General features: G+C 37.9%; 1 protein-coding gene across 1 annotated transcript in view; it reads right to left on the minus strand.

Annotated features, from left to right (window-relative positions):
* Nucleotides 1–277: 277 nt before the first annotated feature.
* Nucleotides 278–24,537, minus strand: part of LOC120636678 (CUB and sushi domain-containing protein 1) — a 123,700-nt gene continuing 99,440 nt past the window's right edge. The window contains exons 6-18 of the mRNA XM_039908246.1: nt 24,347–24,510; nt 23,678–23,804; nt 23,423–23,572; nt 22,489–22,665; nt 21,854–22,152; nt 21,325–21,559; nt 20,657–20,830; nt 19,634–19,813; nt 16,113–16,349; nt 7,543–7,722; nt 3,998–4,183; nt 2,022–2,310; nt 278–1,264 (exon numbers count right to left, since the gene is read on the minus strand). Coding sequence (XP_039764180.1) covers nt 988–1,264; nt 2,022–2,310; nt 3,998–4,183; nt 7,543–7,722; nt 16,113–16,349; nt 19,634–19,813; nt 20,657–20,830; nt 21,325–21,559; nt 21,854–22,152; nt 22,489–22,665; nt 23,423–23,572; nt 23,678–23,804; nt 24,347–24,510 — 2,675 coding nt within the window. The 3' untranslated portion in view covers nt 278–987. The remainder of the gene's footprint in view (nt 1,265–2,021; nt 2,311–3,997; nt 4,184–7,542; nt 7,723–16,112; nt 16,350–19,633; nt 19,814–20,656; nt 20,831–21,324; nt 21,560–21,853; nt 22,153–22,488; nt 22,666–23,422; nt 23,573–23,677; nt 23,805–24,346; nt 24,511–24,537) is intronic.

The raw sequence follows: 24,537 nt of genomic DNA on the forward strand, positions 1-24,537 counted from the left end.
TTATAATACCGGTAGATTTGTTTTTACTGTTACAAAAATAGATATAAATAAGTGATATCTAAAACAGATTCGGATTTGTAAACACTCGTCAATAGCTTTAAATACCAAAGATATTCTTTTTTATAGAATTTCATTTTCAAAGTGTTTTAAACAATAACTAAGTAAAATGAGAGGTCATTTAAATTATATCAAGCTCAATTTGATTAGCAACTACAAAAATCAAAACAACGAGAAAATAAATGACTCTGCATCGTGTTAATCCGTCTACTGGAATTTTCATCTGAAGCGCGCTTGGCCAACATATTGTATTGATTTAACATTGGTAACCATTCAAAGATAAAAATTAAAAAAACATCTTGGCAGTGATAGCTCATGAAGCCAATTAATGGCAAGACATTGAGCGACACATTTAAATTTGATTGAGCGAAACTATTTTCACTAGATGCGATCTAAACTATTGTGATGCATAAATAATATATATGCGCTCGTTGTATAAGGGTCATAAGGTGTAAAAAGCACAAAAGATACTTTCAGTATCGGCGATCGGCGATTTATTTCAGAAGCTCTATGTAACGATAATCGCAACATTCGGATTACAGTTGCAGCAATCTTGTAAGGCCTTGGAATCTCCAGACGTTAAATCCGCCATCTCTAAGTAGAATCGCTAAAACGCACGATTTTGACAACACTATCCAACACAGCAAGTCGCACAAACCTACTGACTACAACATCAAGAAGTTGCAGTCTGTAGGTTTGGGCGACTGGAAATTTTGCGCATAGCGTGTGTATTCCTTGCTATGGCCTTGATATATACAACCCTAACATTGATTTTCTGATTTAAAGTGTCGAAATATACTACTTGTACGGTCAGTTTAATATCACTGATTAATCAATCCGTTATCGTCTTCATCATCATCACATAATAGTTTATTAACAGCTCTAATCATAACGAGGCAATAGCTAACTCTTAACATTTAAGTTTATTTATCAACGTACTGCTACCCCGTTTATGGTCACCACAGCGCTAGGGCCTGTCGGCTCAGGTTCGTAAGCGGAATCTGTATCACTCCTTCTTCCGTACGCTGCATTTTCAGCTAAACTCTCGCTGTACGGTGAGTCGTAGAGATTGTCACTGACGTGATCATAAATATGCCTGCCGTTTGTATCATGAAGCGTTGCGTAGCTCATCACAGCCGCGTTTTGGTCTTCCTTTCGTTCCGCTCCCTCAATGTTCTCCGTATTTTTAACCGGTGTTGCTTTTCGCCTGCGAAAGTTAATTGTAGGGAATATAATACCCATTGCTGGAAAATTATTGCGTGTTCGTAAGTGTAATACACTTATTTATTCAGTTCAATTTTAATTCATTTGGTGCCAAATTGCGTCGGATTAAGTTGTGACGCTTGACGGATATCGTCTTTGAGGCGCGCACTCTAGCGTTTCTAGTCTAACGAAGTTTTACTTGAAATAGCTTGGAGGCGAGCACGTTCCTTGACGTAATTTCCGTCAAATATTACCGATCCATCAAACTTATTTTTTTCCAACCGTGCCCTTTCTAGCCTCCAATAAACTATGAAATATTCTTTTTCCGATTTTAAAAAACGTTCCAAGTTCAAATTCAACTTCACAAGCTTGTCAACTGCGGAATTATTTATTTTAAGATCGTTAGCTGCTACTAAAGGTTATTACTAAAAGCTCACAATATGTTACTATAAGGTCACTGCGGAAGGTCTGTTCGGTAACTTTATGTTTTGATTTTTAATGTCATCGAACATCATCATATCAAAAATAAAGAACACCGATTTTTAAACGAATTATTTAAAAAAGTTTCTATTCGAATACTTTTTCACTACGGGCAGTGATAGATCGCCACGCATCGACTGGCATAGTGTGCTTGCAAAATATGTATTTGCATTTTTAGCAACATAAAGATTTAAGAGTATTATCGCCGTTAAAGTACGAAGAAAAAAAATAGTAAATATTTTACATAATATAGCAATATTTATAGTAAAACTAATACTCACAGTCTCAAATAAATGACTCCTAACAGCATTAAAAGGAATAGAACAACGCCGCATCCAACGCCAACACTGAGTGGTAGAGCACCACTTTCTGCCGCCTCATTGGAAACTAGTTCACATCTCGGTTCTTCCCCTGACCACTTCCCGTCGTCTAAGCATTTGCGCAGGAAGGGTCCAACGCGCTGGTATAGCGGCAAGCAATGATACTCTATTGAACTTCCAAACAGAGTTGATGTGTTCGATATGATTATCCGACCATTCTCGATTGTTCCTGGAGATTTGCAGTCAATAGCTGAAAATTTTAAATATATCTGAGATTTGGTAAAGTAGCACACTTCTTATTATAAAAACAGCAGTATTAACGTTAGCAGAGTGCCGAGTGTGAGTTACATACAATCGGTCAAACGGCTGATTGGTGCAGTGGGCAGCGACCCTGCTTTCGGAGTCCGAGGCCGTGGGTTCTAGTCCCACAACTGGAAAATATTTGTGTGATGAACATGAATGTTTTTCAGTATCTGGGTGTTTCTATTTATATTATAGGTATTGTATTATATTTATATTATGTATATTACCTATACATAATAATATTTCTCAGTCATCTTAGTTAGTCCACAAGCTACGCTTACTTTGGGGCTAGATGGCGATGTGTGTATTTTCGTAGTATATTTATTTAATTTAATTATTCGAATTACTTCACCATCACGTAAATCCACAACACCAAACGCGTCGAGCAAAGAAGGACAGTGAGTGCGTGGTACCATCGAAGCTTACCATTCAATACACCTTTAATCACCGTGAATACGGTAAAATATTTTGTTTAAGTTGGTAGCCCGTTTTCGCCGTGAGATAAACCAACCAAATTTAGGAAGGTATTCGTAATGGACGCCGCTGTCTGTCAAAGTTAAGGTGGTTACATGGTCAATAGACTGGCCTAATAAAAAATACGTCAGTGGGTCTATGCTTATGTTTATGTTTACGTTGCGATGGATTAAAACTTTGAATTATATTCAAATACCTAGTTAAAGTCCTTCTGATTGAATTATAATAATGGCGAAAAAGGCGAGAAGACGAGTCAGTCCCAATTTGATTTGATGGTGACATGATATGGAGCATCAAGTCGAATTTGTATTTTATAATGTTTATTGCAAAAAAATAAACTGGATATTGATAAGTTACGATTATAATTATATCAATTGCCAAATATTTTTGTTTTAGTAATATGCAGAATTTATTGTTGAATTAATTTAGTGCTGTTACAAGTTAATATCAACTCGTAAAAATATTAAAAACACAGATATGGATATGTATTTTTGAAAATTTATTATTCACAGCACTCACTCGACAATGGCTTATTTCATAATGGCATTGAAAGGTCAAGTACGTTAAGACATCCTATAGGCTTAACGTCTAAGTAATGTTACACTGGAGCCCCTAGGGACTTTTGTGATTTGAATAAGAACATCGCGCACGGCGCATCTGAATATAATCTGTTTATTCCAATATTGCTATCTCGCTCTAACGTATTATGGCGACCCTGTCAATAACCAAAGCGTGAATTATAGAGTATATATGGATTGTAAAATAATCCAGCCAAAACTTGATTTTATTGCCTCGCGAGGTGTGAAAAGTAAGGTATTTAATTCAGGGTTAGCTGCGTTGGTTTTGGGTGCCCCTAAATCTCGTTAGTCAGGATTCTAGATGCAACACCCTCGCTAAACTCGGCAGTTACTCTAAAATTCCTCGTTTGCTCGGGGTTTATTGCGGCGTCCGTAACGTGTCTTACGTTTTTCTTGACAGACATGACATTTAAGACACCCCTTGTTGAATAATCCACTATTATTTTAGGTTTTTTTTTTATCAAAATTGGAGTTTTTCTCTCTTCATAAGATTTGAATATATTTTTGATTACACTAAAGAGTAATGAAAAGATTGTTTACAATATACGACATGTGCAAAAAATACAGCTTTATATGACTTACGTATACACACTGGTGGAGTCCCGGCCCACAAGCCTCTAGGCATACACGTTCTGGTCTGGTTTCCCTTCAGGCTATAACCGCGGTCGCAGCGGTAATGAGCTTCGCCACCAATACCGAGAGTCGATGTTGCGACAAGCAATCCAAGACTGCCCTTAATTTGTATAGATGGATCCGTGCAAGTGATTTCTGGAAGCAATTTAATCATCATCATTCTCAGTCAGACAATCCTTATCCCTATCCCTATCCTATCCTATCCTGCTAATATTATAAATGTGAATGTAAGTTTGTTTGTTACGCTTTCACGCAAAAACTACTGAAGCGATCATCCTGAAACTTTGGAAACATATTCTTGGAGGTAATAGAATATAGGATACTTTTTATCCCGAAATTAAGCTCAGTTCCTTTGGGAGAGGAAATGAAAAAGTTTGACGATTTTACACAAGGACTATATAAAATATGTTAGAAATAGTGTTGCCCAAATGCAAGAACAAGACGAGACTTAGCCAGTCTTGGTCTTGGTCTTGCGCCAATACACCTGGTCTTGGTCTTGGTCTTGGTCTTGCGCTCCCAGTCTTGGTCTTGGTCTTGGTCTTGCAGCAAGAGTCTTGCAAGTCTTGCAATTACCTATTAGTCTATTACTATTTATTAAAGTTTACTTTAAATCTTAGAAAAACGTATTAGAATTGGAACATTGTGAGCTTGAATTAACATAGCCATAGTAAAGATCAAGCAGATTAATAAATAACTGAAGATTTGATAAGAAATTCGAAAAATCAACTGACCTATATGTCGTTTTCCATGGAAGTAACTGTTTCTTAATAAACATTTATGATTTATAAGCTTACATTTGCTAAAACAACTTGTAAAAACTTAAGAAATATAATGACTAAATGTACAATAATAGTACCTAAGTAATTAGTTTAAAACCATATAAGTAATCAATATTATAATTACTTACTAGAATGAATTATTATGACATCTACTACCTATCCTCACCATTTTATCCTAATCATAATACTACTTGCGTGATCAGTATAATGTATTCATTTTCATTCTAAGCACTCTGAAACTTATTTATTCTTTGGAACACCTGTAGGTACTCTTAAAATTCGAAATTATTTTGCATGAATAGTGTCAAATGTTATGATTTCGGCGCGGCGGCAACGATTGTTTTAGATTTCAAAAGAAGCCGCCGGCGCGTGTATCATAACCATGTACTTCCGAAAAGCGGCAAATTTCTTTGAGAAGTAAGTACAAAACCTTTGATGCCGCATTATCAAAGTGCCGATGGTTAAAACATAACTATGCATGCACTCAGTTTGATTTTAATAGATATTTTTTTATTCGCTATGTTTATGGTATTAGTCGTAATGCGCATAGGTCCAGTTTTTCATATTCTTTGATATAGTTTTTTGCGTCTCATAGAATTCCTAAGCGTACCTACCTACCTATACACCGAACTGTTACACCTAACTACTCCGTGAAATAGCGCTAAGTCCTAGCTGCAAGACGCAAGAGTCTTGCAGGCTATGTCTTGTTCTTGCTCAAGTCTTGCACGGTCAGTCTTGGTCTTGGTCTTGCTAAAAATACGCGGTCTTGTTCTTGGTCTTGGTCTTGCAAAAACGCAAGAACAAGACCAAGACTGCAAGACCAAGACTGAATTTGGGCAACACTAGTTAGAAATGTTCTTCGTTAACCTTTAGCATATAAATCAACTAACAATGCGATTTAAATTCGTCCTATAACGATTAATATTTTTTGTAAGGGATAGGAGGAGCTGAGACTAGTCAGACAGTTCTTCTCAGATATTGTTTATGCGAATAGTTTTTTATGATAATACACAACTTAAGAATTTCAGTACAACTACACCTAAATTTAATGTACATGTGCATCAAAAAATAAAAAAAAACGCAGACGAAGTCGCGGGCTATAGCTAGTATACTATAAATCTTATTTTGTACTTAGTACTGGAGCTTTTTGTGACGAACCTCTTCCGGGGAAGTATTACTATCGCCATGCTTATTTCTGCCGCTGAGCCGTATTGTTGCAAAGCTAGGTTCCGGTCTGAAGGGCATTGTTGCTGGTGTAATTACAGGCACATGACACAGAGCGGCATGTTGGAGGACATCTCCTTGCATGCCCTATGAATTGTTGCTCTGTTTATATGCGATCGTTTTCCATTTACCACCACTCAATACTCAATAATAACTATAAAAATTTCATGAGAGAAATAAACGTAAGGATCTTGATCTGGCTCACGATGTTATCGCCGGCATGTGGAGTGCACTGAAACTCTGACGAGCCGGAAATCGTACCCTGAACCACAAATTTATATCATATTCCTGATGAATTCTAAAGCCAGATGGAAATAAATAAATTCATCACCTTTATTTGTTTTTCAAAATAACTAGAACTTAAAAAGATGTTACAAACAGAACAGATATGTTACATCTATATCTAGTTCGAACAAAAATATCAAAACTAAACCTATACGAAACTTGGTTGGTAGATAGGTAAGTATTTTAATTTGCTCGTAAGCTTGAGGTAATATATTAATATTAAACTCAAGCTCAGCCTTCAAGCTCGCTGGAGTATCATTCATATTTCAGTATTTCACGTTTCATGTTTTAATTTTTTTCTCATCCGCGCAAAAACCAATATGCCTTTAAATATCCACTTTCCACGAGATTAACTTTAAAAGTAATAAAGCAGCGTTCGCACATATATAAGTATTAACATTTATAAAAATATAATAAAAAAGAATAACCACACCACGCGTACTCGTATCCACTTCAAAATGTTTCAATTATTTTACAACTGTTGATTTATTATCTTTATCGACTTCATTAGAATAATACCTATCAACTAACACGTACAAGCTGCTGCTCGCAAATCAGGCTTTTGTTTCGGTTTAAAAAAAAACCGGTGGGAACCATTTGATGTCCGAGGTCAAAGTATATATTAGGTTGCTTGGCAGAGATCGCTTTTAAGCGATCCTGCCGCCTTTTGTATTCTACTCCAATCTTTGTGTTTCTCTCTATTCGTCCTTTATGTTCCTAACTGAGTAGTGGTGTACAAATAAAGAGTTTAAATAAATAAATAAACATTATTTAGAAACCGTTTACGAATGCATTTTTGAGATAAAATGTCTCTCGATAAGAGCTATCTCTGTGCCAAATGTCACCAAATGGTTCAGTCGTGGGCAGAACATAAGTAATGAAAGAACCAATAACCTTTTGCTTTTATAATGGCAAAGATATTATGTACATACCTACTATTTTTACATTTAATAATTGATGGAAAACACAAAAAAACCTGCAAAGTGTTGCCCTGTGTCCATCAACCTGAGGCGTAGGTGAAAAGCCTGTTTCTGTAATTACACTTGCAACCACGCCCGGAAGCGGAACACAATGCTGCTAAGCGGCAGAAATAAGCGTGGTGGTAGTACTTCCTCTGCGAGCTTTGTCGCAAAAAGCTCCACAACTACTGAAAATCTATGACTATAAGTACGACCTGTAATAGAGACTTCGAAATACAAAAATTACCTTTACAAACTGGTGCCTCTGAGCTCCACGTGCCATTGTCCTGGCACAGACGCCGCGACACACCGTCCAGCTGCCAGTGGTCGTCGCACTCATAGAGGGCCGCGGCGCCATAATACGTGGCATTCGTAGCAAGCGTTACCTTGCCGTTCTGTAAGCGCCCTGGATTACCACAGTCCACGTCTGGAAACATATAGTTATTAGCATTAATATGTCCTAAAAGCTTGTTATTGCTGTATTTCATCATCAACATATAAACCAATGGACGTCCGCTGCTCTTGACGACGGTCTTGTGCCGCTTGGGTCTAGTGGCTACCTGCGACTCGTTTGTTATCTGTCCGTCGGGGGTCTACTAACGCAGCGTTTACCGGTGGGAGGTCGCCATTCCAGCACTTTGGGACCCCAACATTTACGCCCATCGGTTCACCGAGCTGTGTGCTCCGCCCACTACCACTTAAGCTTCGCGACTAGTTGAGCTATGTCGGTAGCTCTGGTCCATTAAAATGCAAATCTCTTTATGCCTGTTTTGACCACGTACAGATGCTTCGAGCATAGCTCTCTCCATCGCCCGCTAAGTCTTTTGATACATTTACCCCATTTTAGTGTTGGTCTTCATTCGAATACCAAATTAGTGGTGACAGGTATAGAGAAGACAATGTGTAACTAATCACTATAGCCCATTTATTATAAGCAATAATATAGGGTACCTACTATATAAGATAGGAAATATATTGAAAAAATAAATAAATATACTAAGACAATACAATACACACATCACCGCCAAGCCCTAAAAAAATGCGTAGCCTGTGTTATGGATACTAAGATAACTGATGAATATTATACATATATAATTATAATATACAGATGAACACCCAGAAACTGAAAAACATTTAAGCTCATAACACGAACATTTTCCAGTTGTGGGAATCGAAACCACAGCCTTGGATTCAGAATGTAGGGTCACTGCGCCAATTGGCGCTGTACTAAAGCTATAGGTATAACGTTTTTAAGTGAGGCCCTAAATATATGTACTTTCCATTTTAGACTGCATAACTTGTAGTGGAATATAAAAACAATACTAGCCTTACTAATGGAAAAGTTCCGTAGTTCCGTGCAACGATGCCACATAAACGTAAACAAAGTAAACATTAACACAACATAAACGTAAACAAGAGTTGTCTTTCTTTCTTTCTATTTGATACGACCTAAATGCGTAGAAGCACGAAATGCAATCAAACGGAGCGGCCTGATATTTTATTTTCCGATCATGCTTTTCAGTGCAACGAGTAAGATTAATCTTTACGTATATTGTGGTGGTACTTGGCGACCTGGGCGGCCTGCTAAGCTTCTGGAGTGAGCTCGGCTGGCTGGAGTTACCCAGCGGGGAGCCTTACCAGTGGCACTACGTACAACGGAAGTTTCCGGCCGACAAAGTACGGAGACAAGCCCAGGGAAAGAAGAAGATGGTTGTGGTAGAGGAAGAGGTGTCATAATTTACGTCACAGCAATATAACTTAGCTACGAACGAGTATTGTTTTTCTATTTCATACAACTTATAAAAAATCACCTAGTTAATTCATTCCTCACACTAGTACCTAATTGATTAAGGGAAATTAATATACTATTACTACTACTTATGAGTTAAATTTTAGTATACGATACAATACGAACCCAAAAATGAAGTTGCCAAACCTTTCTAATTATAATGGCATTGCGTTTACAAGTGCCACTTGTGTGGTGTGATCGTGTAGGTATGTGAATTTTGTTTGAAAACAAAGACCTAGATATATCTCGGATTTAAATTCTGAGACCATACTAGATAATCCATAAAATCATATTTTGCACTTAAATATGTAAACACAGCTGTGGTCATAAGAGCAGCTATTACTGCAACGTTTGAATGCAATCAAATGTAGGTATATGGTAAAATATGGGCCTATTTTAATAAAGCAATATTTGACTTCGTCTTTAAAATGTTGTACAGCTATTTCTCTAAAACTAAAAGTTCTTCCTTATCATGAATCCCTGATAATCAGCATACGCCCTTGTTTATAAACAAATTGCCTTGTAAAATACACAAGAGATGTCATTGGGCACTCGCCTTTATCTTTAAAATGTTAATTTGAACAATATTTTACGAGATAAACGTAGGATACAACATAAAAATTTGGATATTATATAATACGGTGGAATCAGAGCCGGCGGGTAATGGGAACCACGCTGCTTTTGCTGTATCACGTTACATTATTTTTTGCTTTGGAATAGTACATCCAGAGGAACACAGTAGATGTATGTGTTTGTTTTACGGGAGACTTTACTTTTTTTGTACAATCTTAGTATATCTGTATCTAGGGACACAATGTAAGTACTTAAAGCAACCTAGTATAACTGTGTTTTCAGAATAATAAGGAGAATATCTAAATAAATGACTGGGGTACCTAATGCCAAAGGGAATCCCACCTATCTATATATATAAAAGAAAGTTGTGCTACTTACACCATTTATAACTCAAGAACGGCTTGACCAATTTTTATGATATTTGATTTTTGGATTTCTCTTAGACCGGAATAGGATATTAAGTATTAAAATATAACATTCATAAAAAAAAAACTGATCCGCGGTACGAAGTTCGCCGGGACAGCTAGTTTGTCATATAGTCTAGTCGACAAGTTGAAAATGGTACAAAATAGAGACACTGCTCTTAAAATTATGTGCGATAGCTCATTGGATCCGGAATGACGTCTAGAAAAATGTGCCAAAAGCGTGTATTAGCACATAAAAAAATGCAAAAGTTATAAACAATTAAAGATGAAAAGAAAATGGCATTTCGTTTTTTGCTAATATTTAATAAACTGTTAATATTTAAGAAATTTCAAAAAAAGATTCTGAAAGAAGAGGAAATTTGCAATGAGTTTTTTTTTACCAAATGAATGGGTGGTATACATTATTTTTTCCGGAAGCAAAAGACAAAATACTAAATATAGATTAATAAGTCAGATTTTCCTTCTGTGGCGTACCTATATTTCCCTGGTCTCCTCTGATTAGTTACCTATAGGTATATTGCTAGGTTCGCCCATCCATTAACCGCGTATCGTATACGCTTGACTTAAGACAATTATCATATAATGATATTAATCCAGGCGAAAATGATAGCAATATTAACTGCATTATTGGTTATGTATTATTTGAGTGTTTATAATATATAATATAACTAGCTGTTGCCCGCGACTTTAAAGTATTCAGTATCGCTAAGCCTTAAATGATTATAGTAGTATATATATACATATATATATAACATGTGACTGTCAATTAATTATAGACAAATAATTTGCAATAAAATAAAATTGTGACTTTACTTAAAGATCTAAGCTATCCTATCTCTTAAGTTGGACCAGACTGCCCACGGTGTGCCAATTTAATTTAAAATCGGTTCAGTAGTTTAGGAGTCCATCGCGGACAAACATCGTGACAGGAGATTTATATATATATATACATATATATATAACATGTGACTGTCAATTAATTATAGACAAATAATTTGCAATAAAATAAAATTGCGACTATAATTAAAGATCTAAGCTATCCTATCTCTTAAGTTGGACCAGACTGCTCACGGTGTGCCCATTTAATTCAAAATCGGTTAAGTAGTTTAGGAGTCCATCGCGGACAAACATCGTGACAGGAGATTTATATATATTAAGATAATATTTAAAACTGTTGTATCATTATTTTTTAATATTATCAAGTTTGATATATCGGGACACATAGGTACAAAGAGGAATTGCTATTTTCGCTCATGTTCCTCTGATTATCTTTTACTTATTTAAACAAAGTAAGTAGGGGACCAGTGAGATGTTTTTTTCATCATCATACTTTTACGTCACAAAGATCTTAAAATAACAGTTTGCCTCTACAATATAAACGACACTTACTCGTACAATGCACAGCGCATACTTATTTCACTTCAGTATTTTTTTGTTTCTTGTTTATTTCAAAATAGTATGCTTAAATTACAAAAAAAGTTTTTTTTTATTTATTTGGTTTTACATATTTTACTGAAATTTAATTTAAAAAGGGGCATGTTCACCCTTATTACAGGCACGTATATAGGCTTATTTTTATACATACATTTTTGAACCTGTAGGTTTTACTTCGAATCACATAACAATAAATTATATATTACTAGCTGTTGCCCGCGGCTTCGTCTGCGTTTGATTTTGTTTTTTGATGTGGCTTTAAATTTAGTTGTAGTTCTAAAAAAAATTTTAGTATTCAGTATAGCTAAGCCTTAAATGAGGGGTTTCTGCTGTCCGCTGAGGAGTTCTGTCCTTTACCTCCAACCACAGTTTGGGCAAAATTAAACACATATTATAACCTCTAAAGTACAAAAATAATTATTTAAATCGGTTATAATTTGTCGGAGTTATGGTGTTAAATCGTTAAACACTTTCAGCCTCTCTCCTAAAGGAACCGAGCTTAATGTTGGGATAAAAACTATCTTATATTCTTTCTAATACCTTCAAGAATATGTATAAAAAGTTTCATGAAGATCGGTTCAGTAGTTTTTGCGTGAAAGCGTAACAAACAAACTTACATTCACATTTATAATATTAGTAGGGATTTAATGCTCTTGTGCCACAATATACCTATGTACGTAATTATTCATGCATCACGTATGGCGTATCTCACATTAATTAAGTAATATTATTGAAATCCTCGAATCCTTAGTACGAGGAACTAGCAGCGCATCTTGCAATTTGCAAATGCTCCTGATTTCGAGTAATAACGTCAATGAAAAATGGATCTAAAGCTCATTGTTTTATAATCGTACATTCAGTACCAAATACTTAAGGATTCTTTCTTATTTAGCATTTTACGCTTGGGACACTGGTATATTAATTTAAAATGTACTCGATATTTAAAACGTGAAATTTCCTTGTGTTCTCTGTTTCGATACACGAATCTCGCAGACTTTTACACGGTATGCAATTTCGTACTAAGTGTAAGAATATTATTGCATGATTAAAGTTTATGGATAGCGAAATCAACTGTAAAATTATTACGATTCACGCTTCAAAATTTATTGGAAATAATGTTGAGTAGCTATTTAATATCATTTGATTAACAAAATCGGTGATGCATAAAACTCGAGCACTACGTTTCAAGTGTTTCAGCTTACATTATAATTTTCTGTTTTTCGTGAATCTTTTGATGGCTTTTAATTTAATGTGTTAATGTTGCGTTACCCCTGGACTTGAGTGCTGAATTCATTTATGTTTGTGTAACGTATGCATAATTTTGGCTCTTTTAGCTCTTTTGGCTATTCTATTTGAGTATTGGGGGTATTCATGTATAAGGCTACGCTTATTATGTTATTAATATCCCAGTTGATACTTCATTTCAGTTTGCACCTAATCATTCTTAATCATTGTTCAACTCTGTTAAACTTATCATCATCATCATCATCATCTCAACCAATTGACGTCCACTGCTGGTCATAGGTCTTTTGTAGGGAGTTCCACAATGCACGGTCCTGGGCCGCTTGCCTCCAACGGCTCCCAGCTACTCGCCTGATGTCATCTGTCCACCTCGTTTGGGGCCGACCTACGCTGCGTTTACCGGTGCGGGGTCGCCATTCCAGCACCTTAAGACCCCAACGTCCATCGGTTCTCCGAGCTATGTGCCCTTCCCATTGCCACTTCAGCTTCGCAACTCGCTGAGCTATGTCGGTAACTCTAGTTCTTCTACGGATCTCCTCATTTCTGATTTGATCACGTAGAGATACTCCTAACATAGCTCTCTCCATCGCCCGCTGAGTGACTCTGAGCCTTCTTATGAGGCCCATAGTTAGCGACCATGTCTCTGATCCGTAAGTCATCACTGGCAACACGCACTGTTCGAAGACTTTAGTCTTCAGGCACTGGGGGATTTTGGACGAGAATATGTCACGAAGTTTCCCGAACGCTGCCCATCCGAGTTGGATTCGGCGGTTTACCTCTTTCTCGAAATTGGACCTACCTAACTGGATCGTGTGTCCTAGGTATATATACTCGTCTACAATTTCGAGTGCAGAGTTCACAACAATTATTGGGTGGAGCGGAACATGAGCGTTAGACATAATTTTCGTCTTGCTCATGTTCATACGAAGGCCCACCTGTTGAGAAACTCTGCTGAGGTCATTGAGCATCGCATTAAGGTCTTCTAGAGTCTCTGCCATTTTGACTACATCGTCGGCAAACCGAAGTTGAGTGATGTACTCGCCGTTAATGTTGATGCCAAGCCCGTTCCAATCCAGAAGCTTAAAAACGTCCTCCAACGCAGCGGTAAACAGCTTCGGGGAGATAACATCTCCCTGTCGCACTCCTCGCTGCAGTTGGATCGGTTTCGTAGTCTGGTCCTGTATACGGACACTGACATAGTGGCGTTTTTGTACAAACACTTCAAAACTTCGATGTACCGGTAGTCAATTCGGCATCTCTGCAGTGACCTTAACACAGCCCAGGTTTCCACCGAATCAAAGGCTTTCTCATAGTCCACAAACGCTAAGCAAAGTGGCCGGTTATACTCTTGAGTCTTCTGTATAACCTGCCGCAGCGTATGTATGTGGTCTATGGTACTGAAGCCCTTTCGGAAACCGGCTTGTTCAGGAGGCTGGAAGTCGTCGAACCTATTCGCGAGACGATTCGTAATGACTCTTGAGAACAACTTGTAGACATGGCTCAACAGCGAGATAGGTCTGTAGTTCTTCAGCAAGGTATTATCACCTTTTTTGAAGAACAGAACAACCACGCTCCTGTGCCATGCCTCTGGCGTTGTGCCTTGATGAATGACGGAATTGAACAACCGCTGAAGGACTTTAAGTATCGGTTTTCCACCCGCTTTCAGGAGTTCTGCTGTGATTCCGTCATCACCCGGTGCCTTGTTGTTCTTAAGTTGTTTGAGAGCCATACTAATCTCGTAAAGGCTGACGTCCGGGATATCTTCAGTGAAGTGTCGGGTCAATTTGGCTCTAGGGTCTTTAGCCAAACTTTCAACAGGCTTTTGTGTTGAGGTGTATAACTGTCCATAGAATTTCTCAACCTCACTCAGGATCTCTGGTTTAGAAGATATGAGACTACCATTGTCAGTCTTCAGGCGAGTCAACAGGCTCTGTCCGATAGACAGATCTCTTGCGAACACTTTCGAGCCTTTGTTGCGCTCAATGGCGACTTTAATTTTCTCAGTGTTAAAGTGTCGCAAGTCTTTCGTCTGCAACTTCGAGATCTGTCTATTAATACGCCGATATTCAGACGCATCTTTTGAAGACTGTAGTCTCATTTCTTGTCTCTTCTCCATAAGCCCGAGTGTATGGGCTGAGAACTTTTTGGTTCTATGTTTACGGTGGGTCTTAAAGAACTTGGACCCAACCGTATGGACAGTTTCCACAAGCCTGTTGTTAAGATCGTCCACAGAATCGCAGTCCAGGCAATCAAACCGGTTTTGCAGCTCCAGTTGAAAGCTCTCGGGGTTTTGGATATGAGCACGAGTAGGCCGGAGCGTAGACTTTACCAGTCTGACCCTTTCCAGCTTTACATTTATATTCAATGTGCCTCTTACCATACGGTGATCGCTCCCGGTTTTCACCCTGTTGATCACAGAGACATCATTGAATATATGCCGTTTGGTCGACATGATAAAGTCGATCTCATTTCTCGTCGAACCATCGGGGCTCAGCCAGGTCCATTTCCTGTGCGGCCGCTTTTCGAAAAAGGAGTTCATCATAAAGAGGCCCTCCTTCTCCATAAAGTCGGCCAGCATTTGGCCCCGTTCGTTCCGTTGCCCATATCCAAATTGCCCCACTGTCAGCTCTGCACCGCTTCGCTTGCCCAGCCTCGCGTTTAAATCCCCCATCACAACACTGTAGTAGGTTTTCGAGGCATGTATGGCTTTCGAAATATCCTTATACAATGCCTCTACTTCCTCGTCGGAGTGCGCAGTTGTGGGTTCGTAGACCTGTATAACCTTCAGGGAATACCGTTTGGTTATTCTGAGTACAAGGTACGCTACCCTGCTCGACACGCTTTCGACTCGAACAATGTTGTTGACAAGGGATTTGTGGACGATGAATCCGACACCACCTTGGGGCTGTTGTTCGCCCTCCCGGTAGTAGAACAAGTTGCCGGATTTTAGGATTATCGTGTCCTCCCCCTCTCTACGGATTTCAGATAAACCCATGATACTCCAGCGCAACTTGCTCACTGCTTCTTCCAGCTCGACTAACTTCTCATCGGTCCTCAACGTGCGTGCGTTATACGTTGCCAGGTCCAGTCGTCGGGTTTGGCAGCGGAATCTCTTCCGGAGATTCTTGACACCCCTTGCCCCGCCGTTACCATAACCGCTGCCAGAGCCAGGAATAGCGGGGCTGCCGGGGACTAGGGGCTGTGGCTTTCTTTTCTCCATTCATACAAAGATTTGCCCGGTAATGACCACGCTGGGCAGGCGGGTTGGTCATCGCAGGGCTAGACTGATCGCAAACTTATGTAACTTAGTAATTAAAAAGGAATATCCTATTATTATGAATAATTTAAACTTACATTGGCACTTCGGCGTAACCCCGCTCCATTGGCCGTTATCCTCGCATGTAGAGAGGCTCTCGCCTATCACCTTGTACCCTCGTTCACATCGATACTTTACAAGGGCGCCGATGCGGTATGTATTTCCGCTATTTGTGCTTGCAGATGTTCGTATCAGTGTGCGACCGTGCATGCGATCGTTTCCCGTTACTGATACAATACTGTTTTCAGCTACTATTGGTTCAGAACAGCGGATTTCTGTAAAAAAAACATGGAAATATGAGCATTATTTAACAACCTTCTAGGAGAAATATCGAAATAGCTGTACCTACTAGACAAATACATGCGAGCAGCGGACGGCAATATTGTCGTGGTTTAGCGAGTAAATAAATTACCTAGTAAACTCATAACTGTCGTGTAATTTAAAAGTGGAATAACCTTTTACTTTGAAACATGGCAAATAAAGAGGTAACTTATTAAAGGTTTTTTTTAAATTTTGAACTAGCTTGCAAATGGAAAGCTGTTTATTGAACAATAATACAAATGCCCTGCCCGTTTTGACAAACAAGGCAATGCCTTAGTACTAATACTAAATGAATAAGTAGCGCCTAATAAAATAAGATTCCTATCGAATAACTTTCATTCCTATCGATTTTCACTAAGCAACTCATTTCACCTTACTTGCTTATGAATTATGATTAACGCGCCGCCGATTCGGTATCGTAACTTTAAATGGCGCCTAACATCGTTAGTCATCAGTTGGTTACAATTTATTTTCGTCACGCATCACCCAAATCATTAGGCTTCCGATTTAAGCGTGTCCTAGGTTTAGTGTAAACGTGCAGTTGCAGTTAGTCAGGGTTGTCATTTTTTTAGGATACTTTTATTTCAAAAGTGATAATTATTATTTTTGCAACGTTTGAAATTATACTCATATATCTCAAAATCGACTACGCATAAGTGATACGTAAGACTAGTGGGTATCTTTGTATCTTTGTATCCCCTTTCGAACTTGCCCTGTGCGTTAATATGCATGCAAATCGCTTTATGTTAGAAAGCAGATTGTTAACGTTTATCGCGATCGCAAAAGACGTGCTAGGGTCTGGGAAAGACAAAAGGACGTCGGGTAAAGACAAACAGGCAAACAAACCGTGCACCTATCGGCTTAATCCACTAATGGGTGCACAGTGAATTCTTGTTGTTGTTTAGAAAATAAATTTCACATATCTATCGATAGTTAAATTGCTATAAGAAAGAATTTCATCAACCTCAGCCTATTAATAACGTTCCACTGTTAGGCACAAGTCTTTTCTCGCGTAGGATTGTGGGTTTTGTATTGTTGTAGAGAGCATAGACCTTTGTCGCCGCTGCGCTATGGCGGGCCTAAATGATGTTTTATTTATTATCTCATGTAAATTTTATCATATCTTTAAAGACTCAACTTTTCTAATTCTTGAACCAAATTTATGGCGAAGTTACATAGACTATGTATAAGTATATTTAAATATTTTATTGTATTTCATTGGGTTTTTGAAAATTCCAACCCTGAGAGGGTTAAATGGGGGATAAAGTTTATATAAAATACTTAATTTAACAATTTATTTTTCAAGTTACATACATGAATCTTTGACTGTAGGGTTTTGATTTAAAATTCCACCCCCAAAGACATCGAATAGGGGATGAAAACTTTTACGAAAGTTTCTGATTTTTAAGTAATGTTAATAAAACTTGGTATTTTGGATTTCATTTATTTATATATATAAAGAGCAAAGGTGACTGACTGATCCATCGACGTTCAGCTCTTACCACTGGACCGATCGGGCTGAAATAATCGGTATAGAAAGAAGCATAAATGTCACTCTACTAACTCTGCCCATGCAAAAAATTGCGTTGATCCGTTGCTCTATACAAAAACACTTTCGCATTTATAATATTAGTAAGAATTAATCATTTTTAAAGTAAGAAATACGAGAGCGACGAAAATATATGCTTGCTTATGTTTAGTTGTAAACTGGATCAACAGATGGCGTTAGTAGGTTTTTAGAACTGCATGATTGTGATTTGTGTGAAAATATACCCTTTGGCATGTTGCAGCATTATTCTTTATCATTTAAACGGTAACAAAACCTCTGCAGATTATTTTTGACGATTTTAACTGTTCTTTCTTCTTTGTTTCGGATTAGAAAAATTTAAATTAACGTGAGCGAAGCCGCGGGCAAAACCTAGTCGTAGATAAACCTTTACAGCATTTTATTTGGTCACATACTTTAGGTCAAAATTTAAATAATTATTTTCAGAGTACGAACAGGAAGGTCATGGATAAGATATCCGGACAGTATAAAATTACATTAAAACCTTTAGTGACCCGGGTAAATAGTTAGAAGTAAGTAGTTTTAATCAATGACAATAATTTATTGCCAATTATGTTGAACACATTTTATCGGTTCAATAAGTGCAGAGATCTTCGTAGCTTGTGGGTGGAAAGGAGATGAGGGGGCAAACGGAGGGGGTGTTTGTTTACCTGCAAATCAAACACCGCGATTCCGAGAGTTTGTAAGAAATTAAAATTATGAATTCGCATATTAGTACGCTTAGTTGGGTAGATAGGGGGATTTAAAATCCACCCACTGGTTTGCGAATTCTGTAGATGTACGGGCCGCAGCCGGAGAAATGCTATTGTGTTCGGACCCTCAGTTGATTCATTTCTATTTCGGGTATAAGGCTCATGCCGGGATCACATTCTCAACAATGCTCCCCACCTGAATAGGTGCTTGGTGTTTTACAAAACCCCGATAAAACGTCACATTTAAAGTAATAAAATATTATATTGTATATATTTTTCATTCTTTGTTGTGTGTTTACCGACAGTTTGTTTATTTAAATACTATAGATAACGCTAGAGCGCTTCCTAGCGAAAAGCAAGACCGTATATTGTACAGCTATTATGTTATGGGTATTTTCTAAATTATATATGTTTTTGAGCTATATTATATTTTTAGTTATGTGTTTCTTTCTGTCTGAAATATCATCGTCATGATGATATTATTTCACCCATTTCCAGCCCGGGTCTCCTCCACCAAGCTGGCCCTGGGTGGATTAGTGGACACCACACATTTAAGAACATTATTGAGAACTTTAAACTTTAACTTTAAGCAATTTAGTGCGGAAACCTAGCACGCATGCATGACAGCACAGCCGTTGACTATTAATTCGTTTAGGTTATATTTTAAGATTCCTCCTATGATGGTCGTAGTCCACCAAGATGGTCCAGGGCGTATTAGTGGACACCACACATTTAAGAACATTATTGGGAACTTTAAGGTCATGCAATTTAGTGCGGAAACCTAGCACGCATGCATGACAACACAGGCGTTGACTATTAACTCTTTTAGGTTATATTTTAAGTTTCCTCCCACAATGGGAAGGGGTTAAGGCCGTAGTCCACCAAGCTGGTCCAAGGTGGATAAGTGGACACCACACCTTTGAGAACATTATGGAGAACTCTAAGGGTATTATAGTATCTACTCTGGAGGTAAACTTACCTTCACATCTGGGTGATGAATCGCTCCACTGATATTCCTCTGTGCATAATCTCCTTACGGTTCCCACGAGCCTGTAGTTGGTAGTACATGCGTATTGGATAATGCTGCCCAAGTGAGTTGTGCCGTTCAGTAATTCTGATGTACCGTAGGGCAATGGAGGTAGTTTTCCACAATCCACATCTAATACGAAGAAACATAAAATAAATAAATTCAAGAAAAAGTACCGACTACAGAATGTGTGAATCGACCTCCACCATTATTGCTCAATTATAACGCAAAACCTCACACTGCACAAGAAACCGTAGTAACTTCAAAGGAGCTGCAGTTAGAAACCATACGTCATTCGCCGTACTCGCCAGAACTCGCTTCAAAGGACTACCGTTTTAAGCGCGACAATTTGTACGTGTTAAAATTTTTATTTCCACGAGCTTTATGGCAGCAATTTATGAAAAGGGAAAATATTTAGTTTAAAATAAATATTACATCTTAGAAAATGAAAGCGTTTAAATTTTTTTCTGTACCAATATCCAATTCTATGTAGTTTTTGCGTGAAAGCGTAACAAACAAACTTACATTTACATTTATAATATTAGTAGGGATAGGGATAGGGATAGGGATAGGGATAGGGATAGGGATAGGGATAGGGATAGGGATAGGGATAGGGATATGGATAGGGGGTTGTAGCAGTGTCGCAGCTTAATCCACTTGCTTGTACTTTGAAAAAAAAGTGTGAAGACCTCCAAGCTCAGCCATCCAATTGTATTATTTTTCCTAAATATTTGTAACAGTGTATAATTTATGGTTTTATTCTTTTCATAATGAGAGTGTTTCCTTCTTTACGCCTATCGGCCTAACTTACAAGTGCCTACCTATTTAAACAAGGTTAAGGTGCGGGCGCCGGGAAAGATTTCTTTACTTGTAAGTACGCCGCTGGCTTAATAAGGTTGGGAACCCCTGGTATATATCTTTCGGCTGTATGAGAATTGTGTTCTGTTGGAAGCAATTTTAAAGTTATTTGCTTACATTCACACTTCGGCGATTCGCCTGACCATTCCCCGTCTTGCTGGCAAGTGAGATTGGGCTCGCCAACGAGTTTATGGCCCTTCTCGCAGTGGAAATCAATCGTCGAGTGAACATTGTAGTCGTAAGCTTCCATATACCCGCCAGCTGGTACCTCTGGGTCCGCGCAGGATATCACTGAAATTATGGTGAGAAATTAGACGAAATTCATACAATAAGAAATATAGCAAATAACGTAATCAGAGGCCCGATTGTAAATGAATTTAAGTTTATATGGTCTAAATCATTAGGTATATTTACGAGTATAACCTAACGTTCGTGAACGGATGAGAAATATAGTCAAATACACAATAAGATGCCGCACAATATTTTAATTTACATTGCTTTCTGTTCTCTACATTGTTAGCTACATCTATAGCTTGTATTAAGCACCTATCTTAATATTGTTCCCGACAACAATTTATGTTTATGAAACAGTTGATAAGTATTTACAGTTTTCACTTCACCGATTGAAGTCCTCTGCTGGACATAGGTCTTTTATAGAGAGTTCCAAAATCCACGTACCTGGACCGCTTGTTTCCAGCTTTCCCTCATATTATGACCAAAAATCAGCAAATTAATTTGAGTATAGTCCTACAAATAAAATCGTTACCTTCCTAAGAATAACTTACGTTCACACGTGGGTATGTCATTGGACCACTTTCCATCACGGTTGCAGGTCAGTACTTCAGCTCCTGCTAGCCAGTAATCAGGTTCACAATTGAACTGAGCAATTGATCCATACGTTGTAGTGCCGTTAAGAAGCCTGAAGGATCCTTTATGCACCTGTGCCGGTGTACCACAATCAACGTACTTGCAGGAAGGTGGTGTTCCTGACCAGACACCACCAAGATTGCACGTTACACTCTAAAAGTAAAAGATACATTATTAAAATTTATATTAGCGTTCTATCCGGATGGTAAGTATACGTGTAAGTTCTCACCGGATGGTAAGTGATCTATCTAAGACTAAGATGGAGACATGAACCCTTTCGCTTTGGTAGTTGCTCGAGATATCGGAATACTCAATTAATTTGGAGTGGTAACTAGTCGCGGACAAGGCCTAACATGTGAAACTATTTTTTTTTGTGAACTCAGCTGTTACTATATTTAAAGCCACATCTTTTATTAAATGATAGTTTTTTCTGCTCGTAATACTCACCGGTGATCCAAAGAGTATAAAACCATTCTGGCATGTATAAGTAGCCAGGGAACCGGCTTTATGTCCTCCAATATTAACCGTAGCCCCATCCACCGGTGGTGGTTCAGGACACCAATCGAACAGACACTTTGGAGCTTCTCCTTCCCAAATACCTTCGTCGCCGCAAACGCGTTCCTGTTCTCCTACTAAAGTGTAGTTCTCCTTGCATGAATACACGGCTCTTGCGCCGTGAGTTGCTCTTGCGTCCACTAATGTGACATCTCCATCTTGAATCGCAGTCAGACCACCGCAGTTTACATCTAAAAATAATATTATTATTACACTTAATTTGTACACCACATGAAGTAAAAAATTATACAACAAATCAGAAACAAATAGAAGCAGAATACAAAACGGGGCCTTATTACTAAATTAAGAATTAGAAAAAAAGAGGAGAACAAACTGGAGGTGGTACAGAATATTAAATACTTACATACGAAGAGCTAAATACCAATACATAAACTGAAAACTAACACATACTATAAGCATTGAATTAAAAACGTAACTATAAGGTTAGTTTTGGAAGAGTTTAAATTAATAGAATTTTATAGTTATCTGCTCTATTTGATTAATAATTTGATTTGAAGGAAACTTACATTTGCAACTGGGCGCTGTACCGGACCAAAATCCATCTCGTTTGCATTCTCTAGTTTTGTCTCCAACAAACATGTGACCTTCTGGACATTTATAAGCTATGGTAGATCCAACTTTGTAATTGTTCCCCTCGATGGTTGTGTTTAACAGTTTATCGGGACTGCCACAGGTTGGAGGTACTATAAGTGAAACAATTCGACAATGTTATTAACCTTTTGTCCCAAGCTATTAATTTTCTACTCTAATACGCTCATTCGCATAACATGCCGCAACAGGTATACTGAGTTGTTATGCAAGGAAAAGACGCAATAACGTTGCGAGGCAACAATGCAAATTCCAAATAATTCGCTTCGCTTCGCTTTGAAAGATCTAAAATAGTTTCGCGTGTTTAAACTTTCAGCCATAATTTGAACATCTTATTTACCATAATTAGGTCAAAATAAAGTCAAATAGCATTCTCTAAATACATAATACAGTCGAACATAGCAGCAGCTGAAGTACGCAAGGTTTATCTGATTCTCGATTACGTTAAAATTTTTGTTTTTTTTAGTAAGTTTAGTAAGTACAAAATTGGCGTATTATGTAAAAAATCTGAGGTAAAAGTGTATGAAAAATTATGTCACAAATATAATAATTCGCTAATTTCAGGTCATCTTTCTTATGTACACGTTAAAAAACAGTTTTATGTGTCTGCGAAGTAAAAAAAAAAAAAATAGGTTTTTACAATTCGAATATAACAAATTAACCCAAAAGAAAGTTTTTACGTATATTCTATTTACGGTTCCTGTCATAAGAAATATTTTTTTTTAAGAAAAACAAAACTTTAATGTATTACAAAGGTAATATAAAAAATTCTAAAATACCATAAAGTCGCAGTTGGAATTCGCAGGGCATATAACAAAATTATAGATATGTACCTATGAAGGTGACACTCACGGTACTGGCAGATCCAGTGTAAATAGTCGAGATTACAGCCAACGTCGTTCCAGAGCCAGGCGCGTCCTCCATCCAATACTACGCAGTTTTGCTCTCCGTTGTAATTATTTGGTTGGTCCTTGCCCCATGCCGGCTTTGACACGGTTTCACCTGTGTTTAGTAGGATATAATGAGCATACAAATCCTTTATTTCATATTGTCCTCCAAGTTTTGAGTTGTAAAAGAAACTGATGGTTCCGGTAGTAAGATACTCACCGTCAACCCATTTCCATGTTCGTGAAGTAAGTCCGGGCTCCTTTTGTGCACCGATCCACACCAGCTGAGTTTTCAACTGCGTCTTTCTTCTTTCTAATTCCTGAATTAAGTAGCTTGATGTTGCCCCCTGATGACATTACAAAAAATATCAGTTTATTTTTATCCACAACAATCGTAACCTAACGATATTCGACATACATTTATAATCGAGTAACCAATGCCCGCGACTTCATTAGCGTTTGTTTTTGTTTTTAAAGCATCCCGTAGAAAGAGTTTATTTGGGAGATGTGTGGCATTCAATAAGGTTCTATAGTCAGATTATTTAAGATTTCTTATTATAAAAATCGGGCGTAATTAAAAAAAAAAGAACTTTTTTAATGTAATCCTCAACGTTTTTAAACTCGCGGAAACTTCTGATTTAATTCAGAAGTTCGATAGAAGTAAATATAAATAAAAATAAGTACGTATATCGTTGTATACACAAGGCCGAACCGGAGGTCAGTGCTAAACCAATAACAAGAAGCGCTTATTCGAGTACAAATCTTTTGAGTGGTCGCTCGCAGGATGCTTAGGAAACAGGTGGGAAGCGGTGGGGTTCTCCTCGCATTCAATTTTGCCCTTACGATCGGTTTTTGTTACGGTTATTTGAATCTATGCATAAACATTTACCTGAAATCCGTGTATAAGATCGCCGCCATGCGCTTGGCACTGTCGCCTGGCGTCTTCAAAAGATGCACCTTTCGCTACGTTGAACTCGTAGCAGTTTCTAGCAAATGCAGCCAGTTCAATATCTGCTGACGCTCCAACTGGCGCACATCGGTCGTTCGAGAATTCTGTCGACAATGCATTTTTTTCAATTT

The sequence above is a fragment of the Pararge aegeria genome, chromosome Z, assembly GCF_905163445.1.
Source record: "Pararge aegeria chromosome Z, ilParAegt1.1, whole genome shotgun sequence".
NCBI lineage: Eukaryota > Metazoa > Arthropoda > Insecta > Lepidoptera > Nymphalidae > Pararge > Pararge aegeria.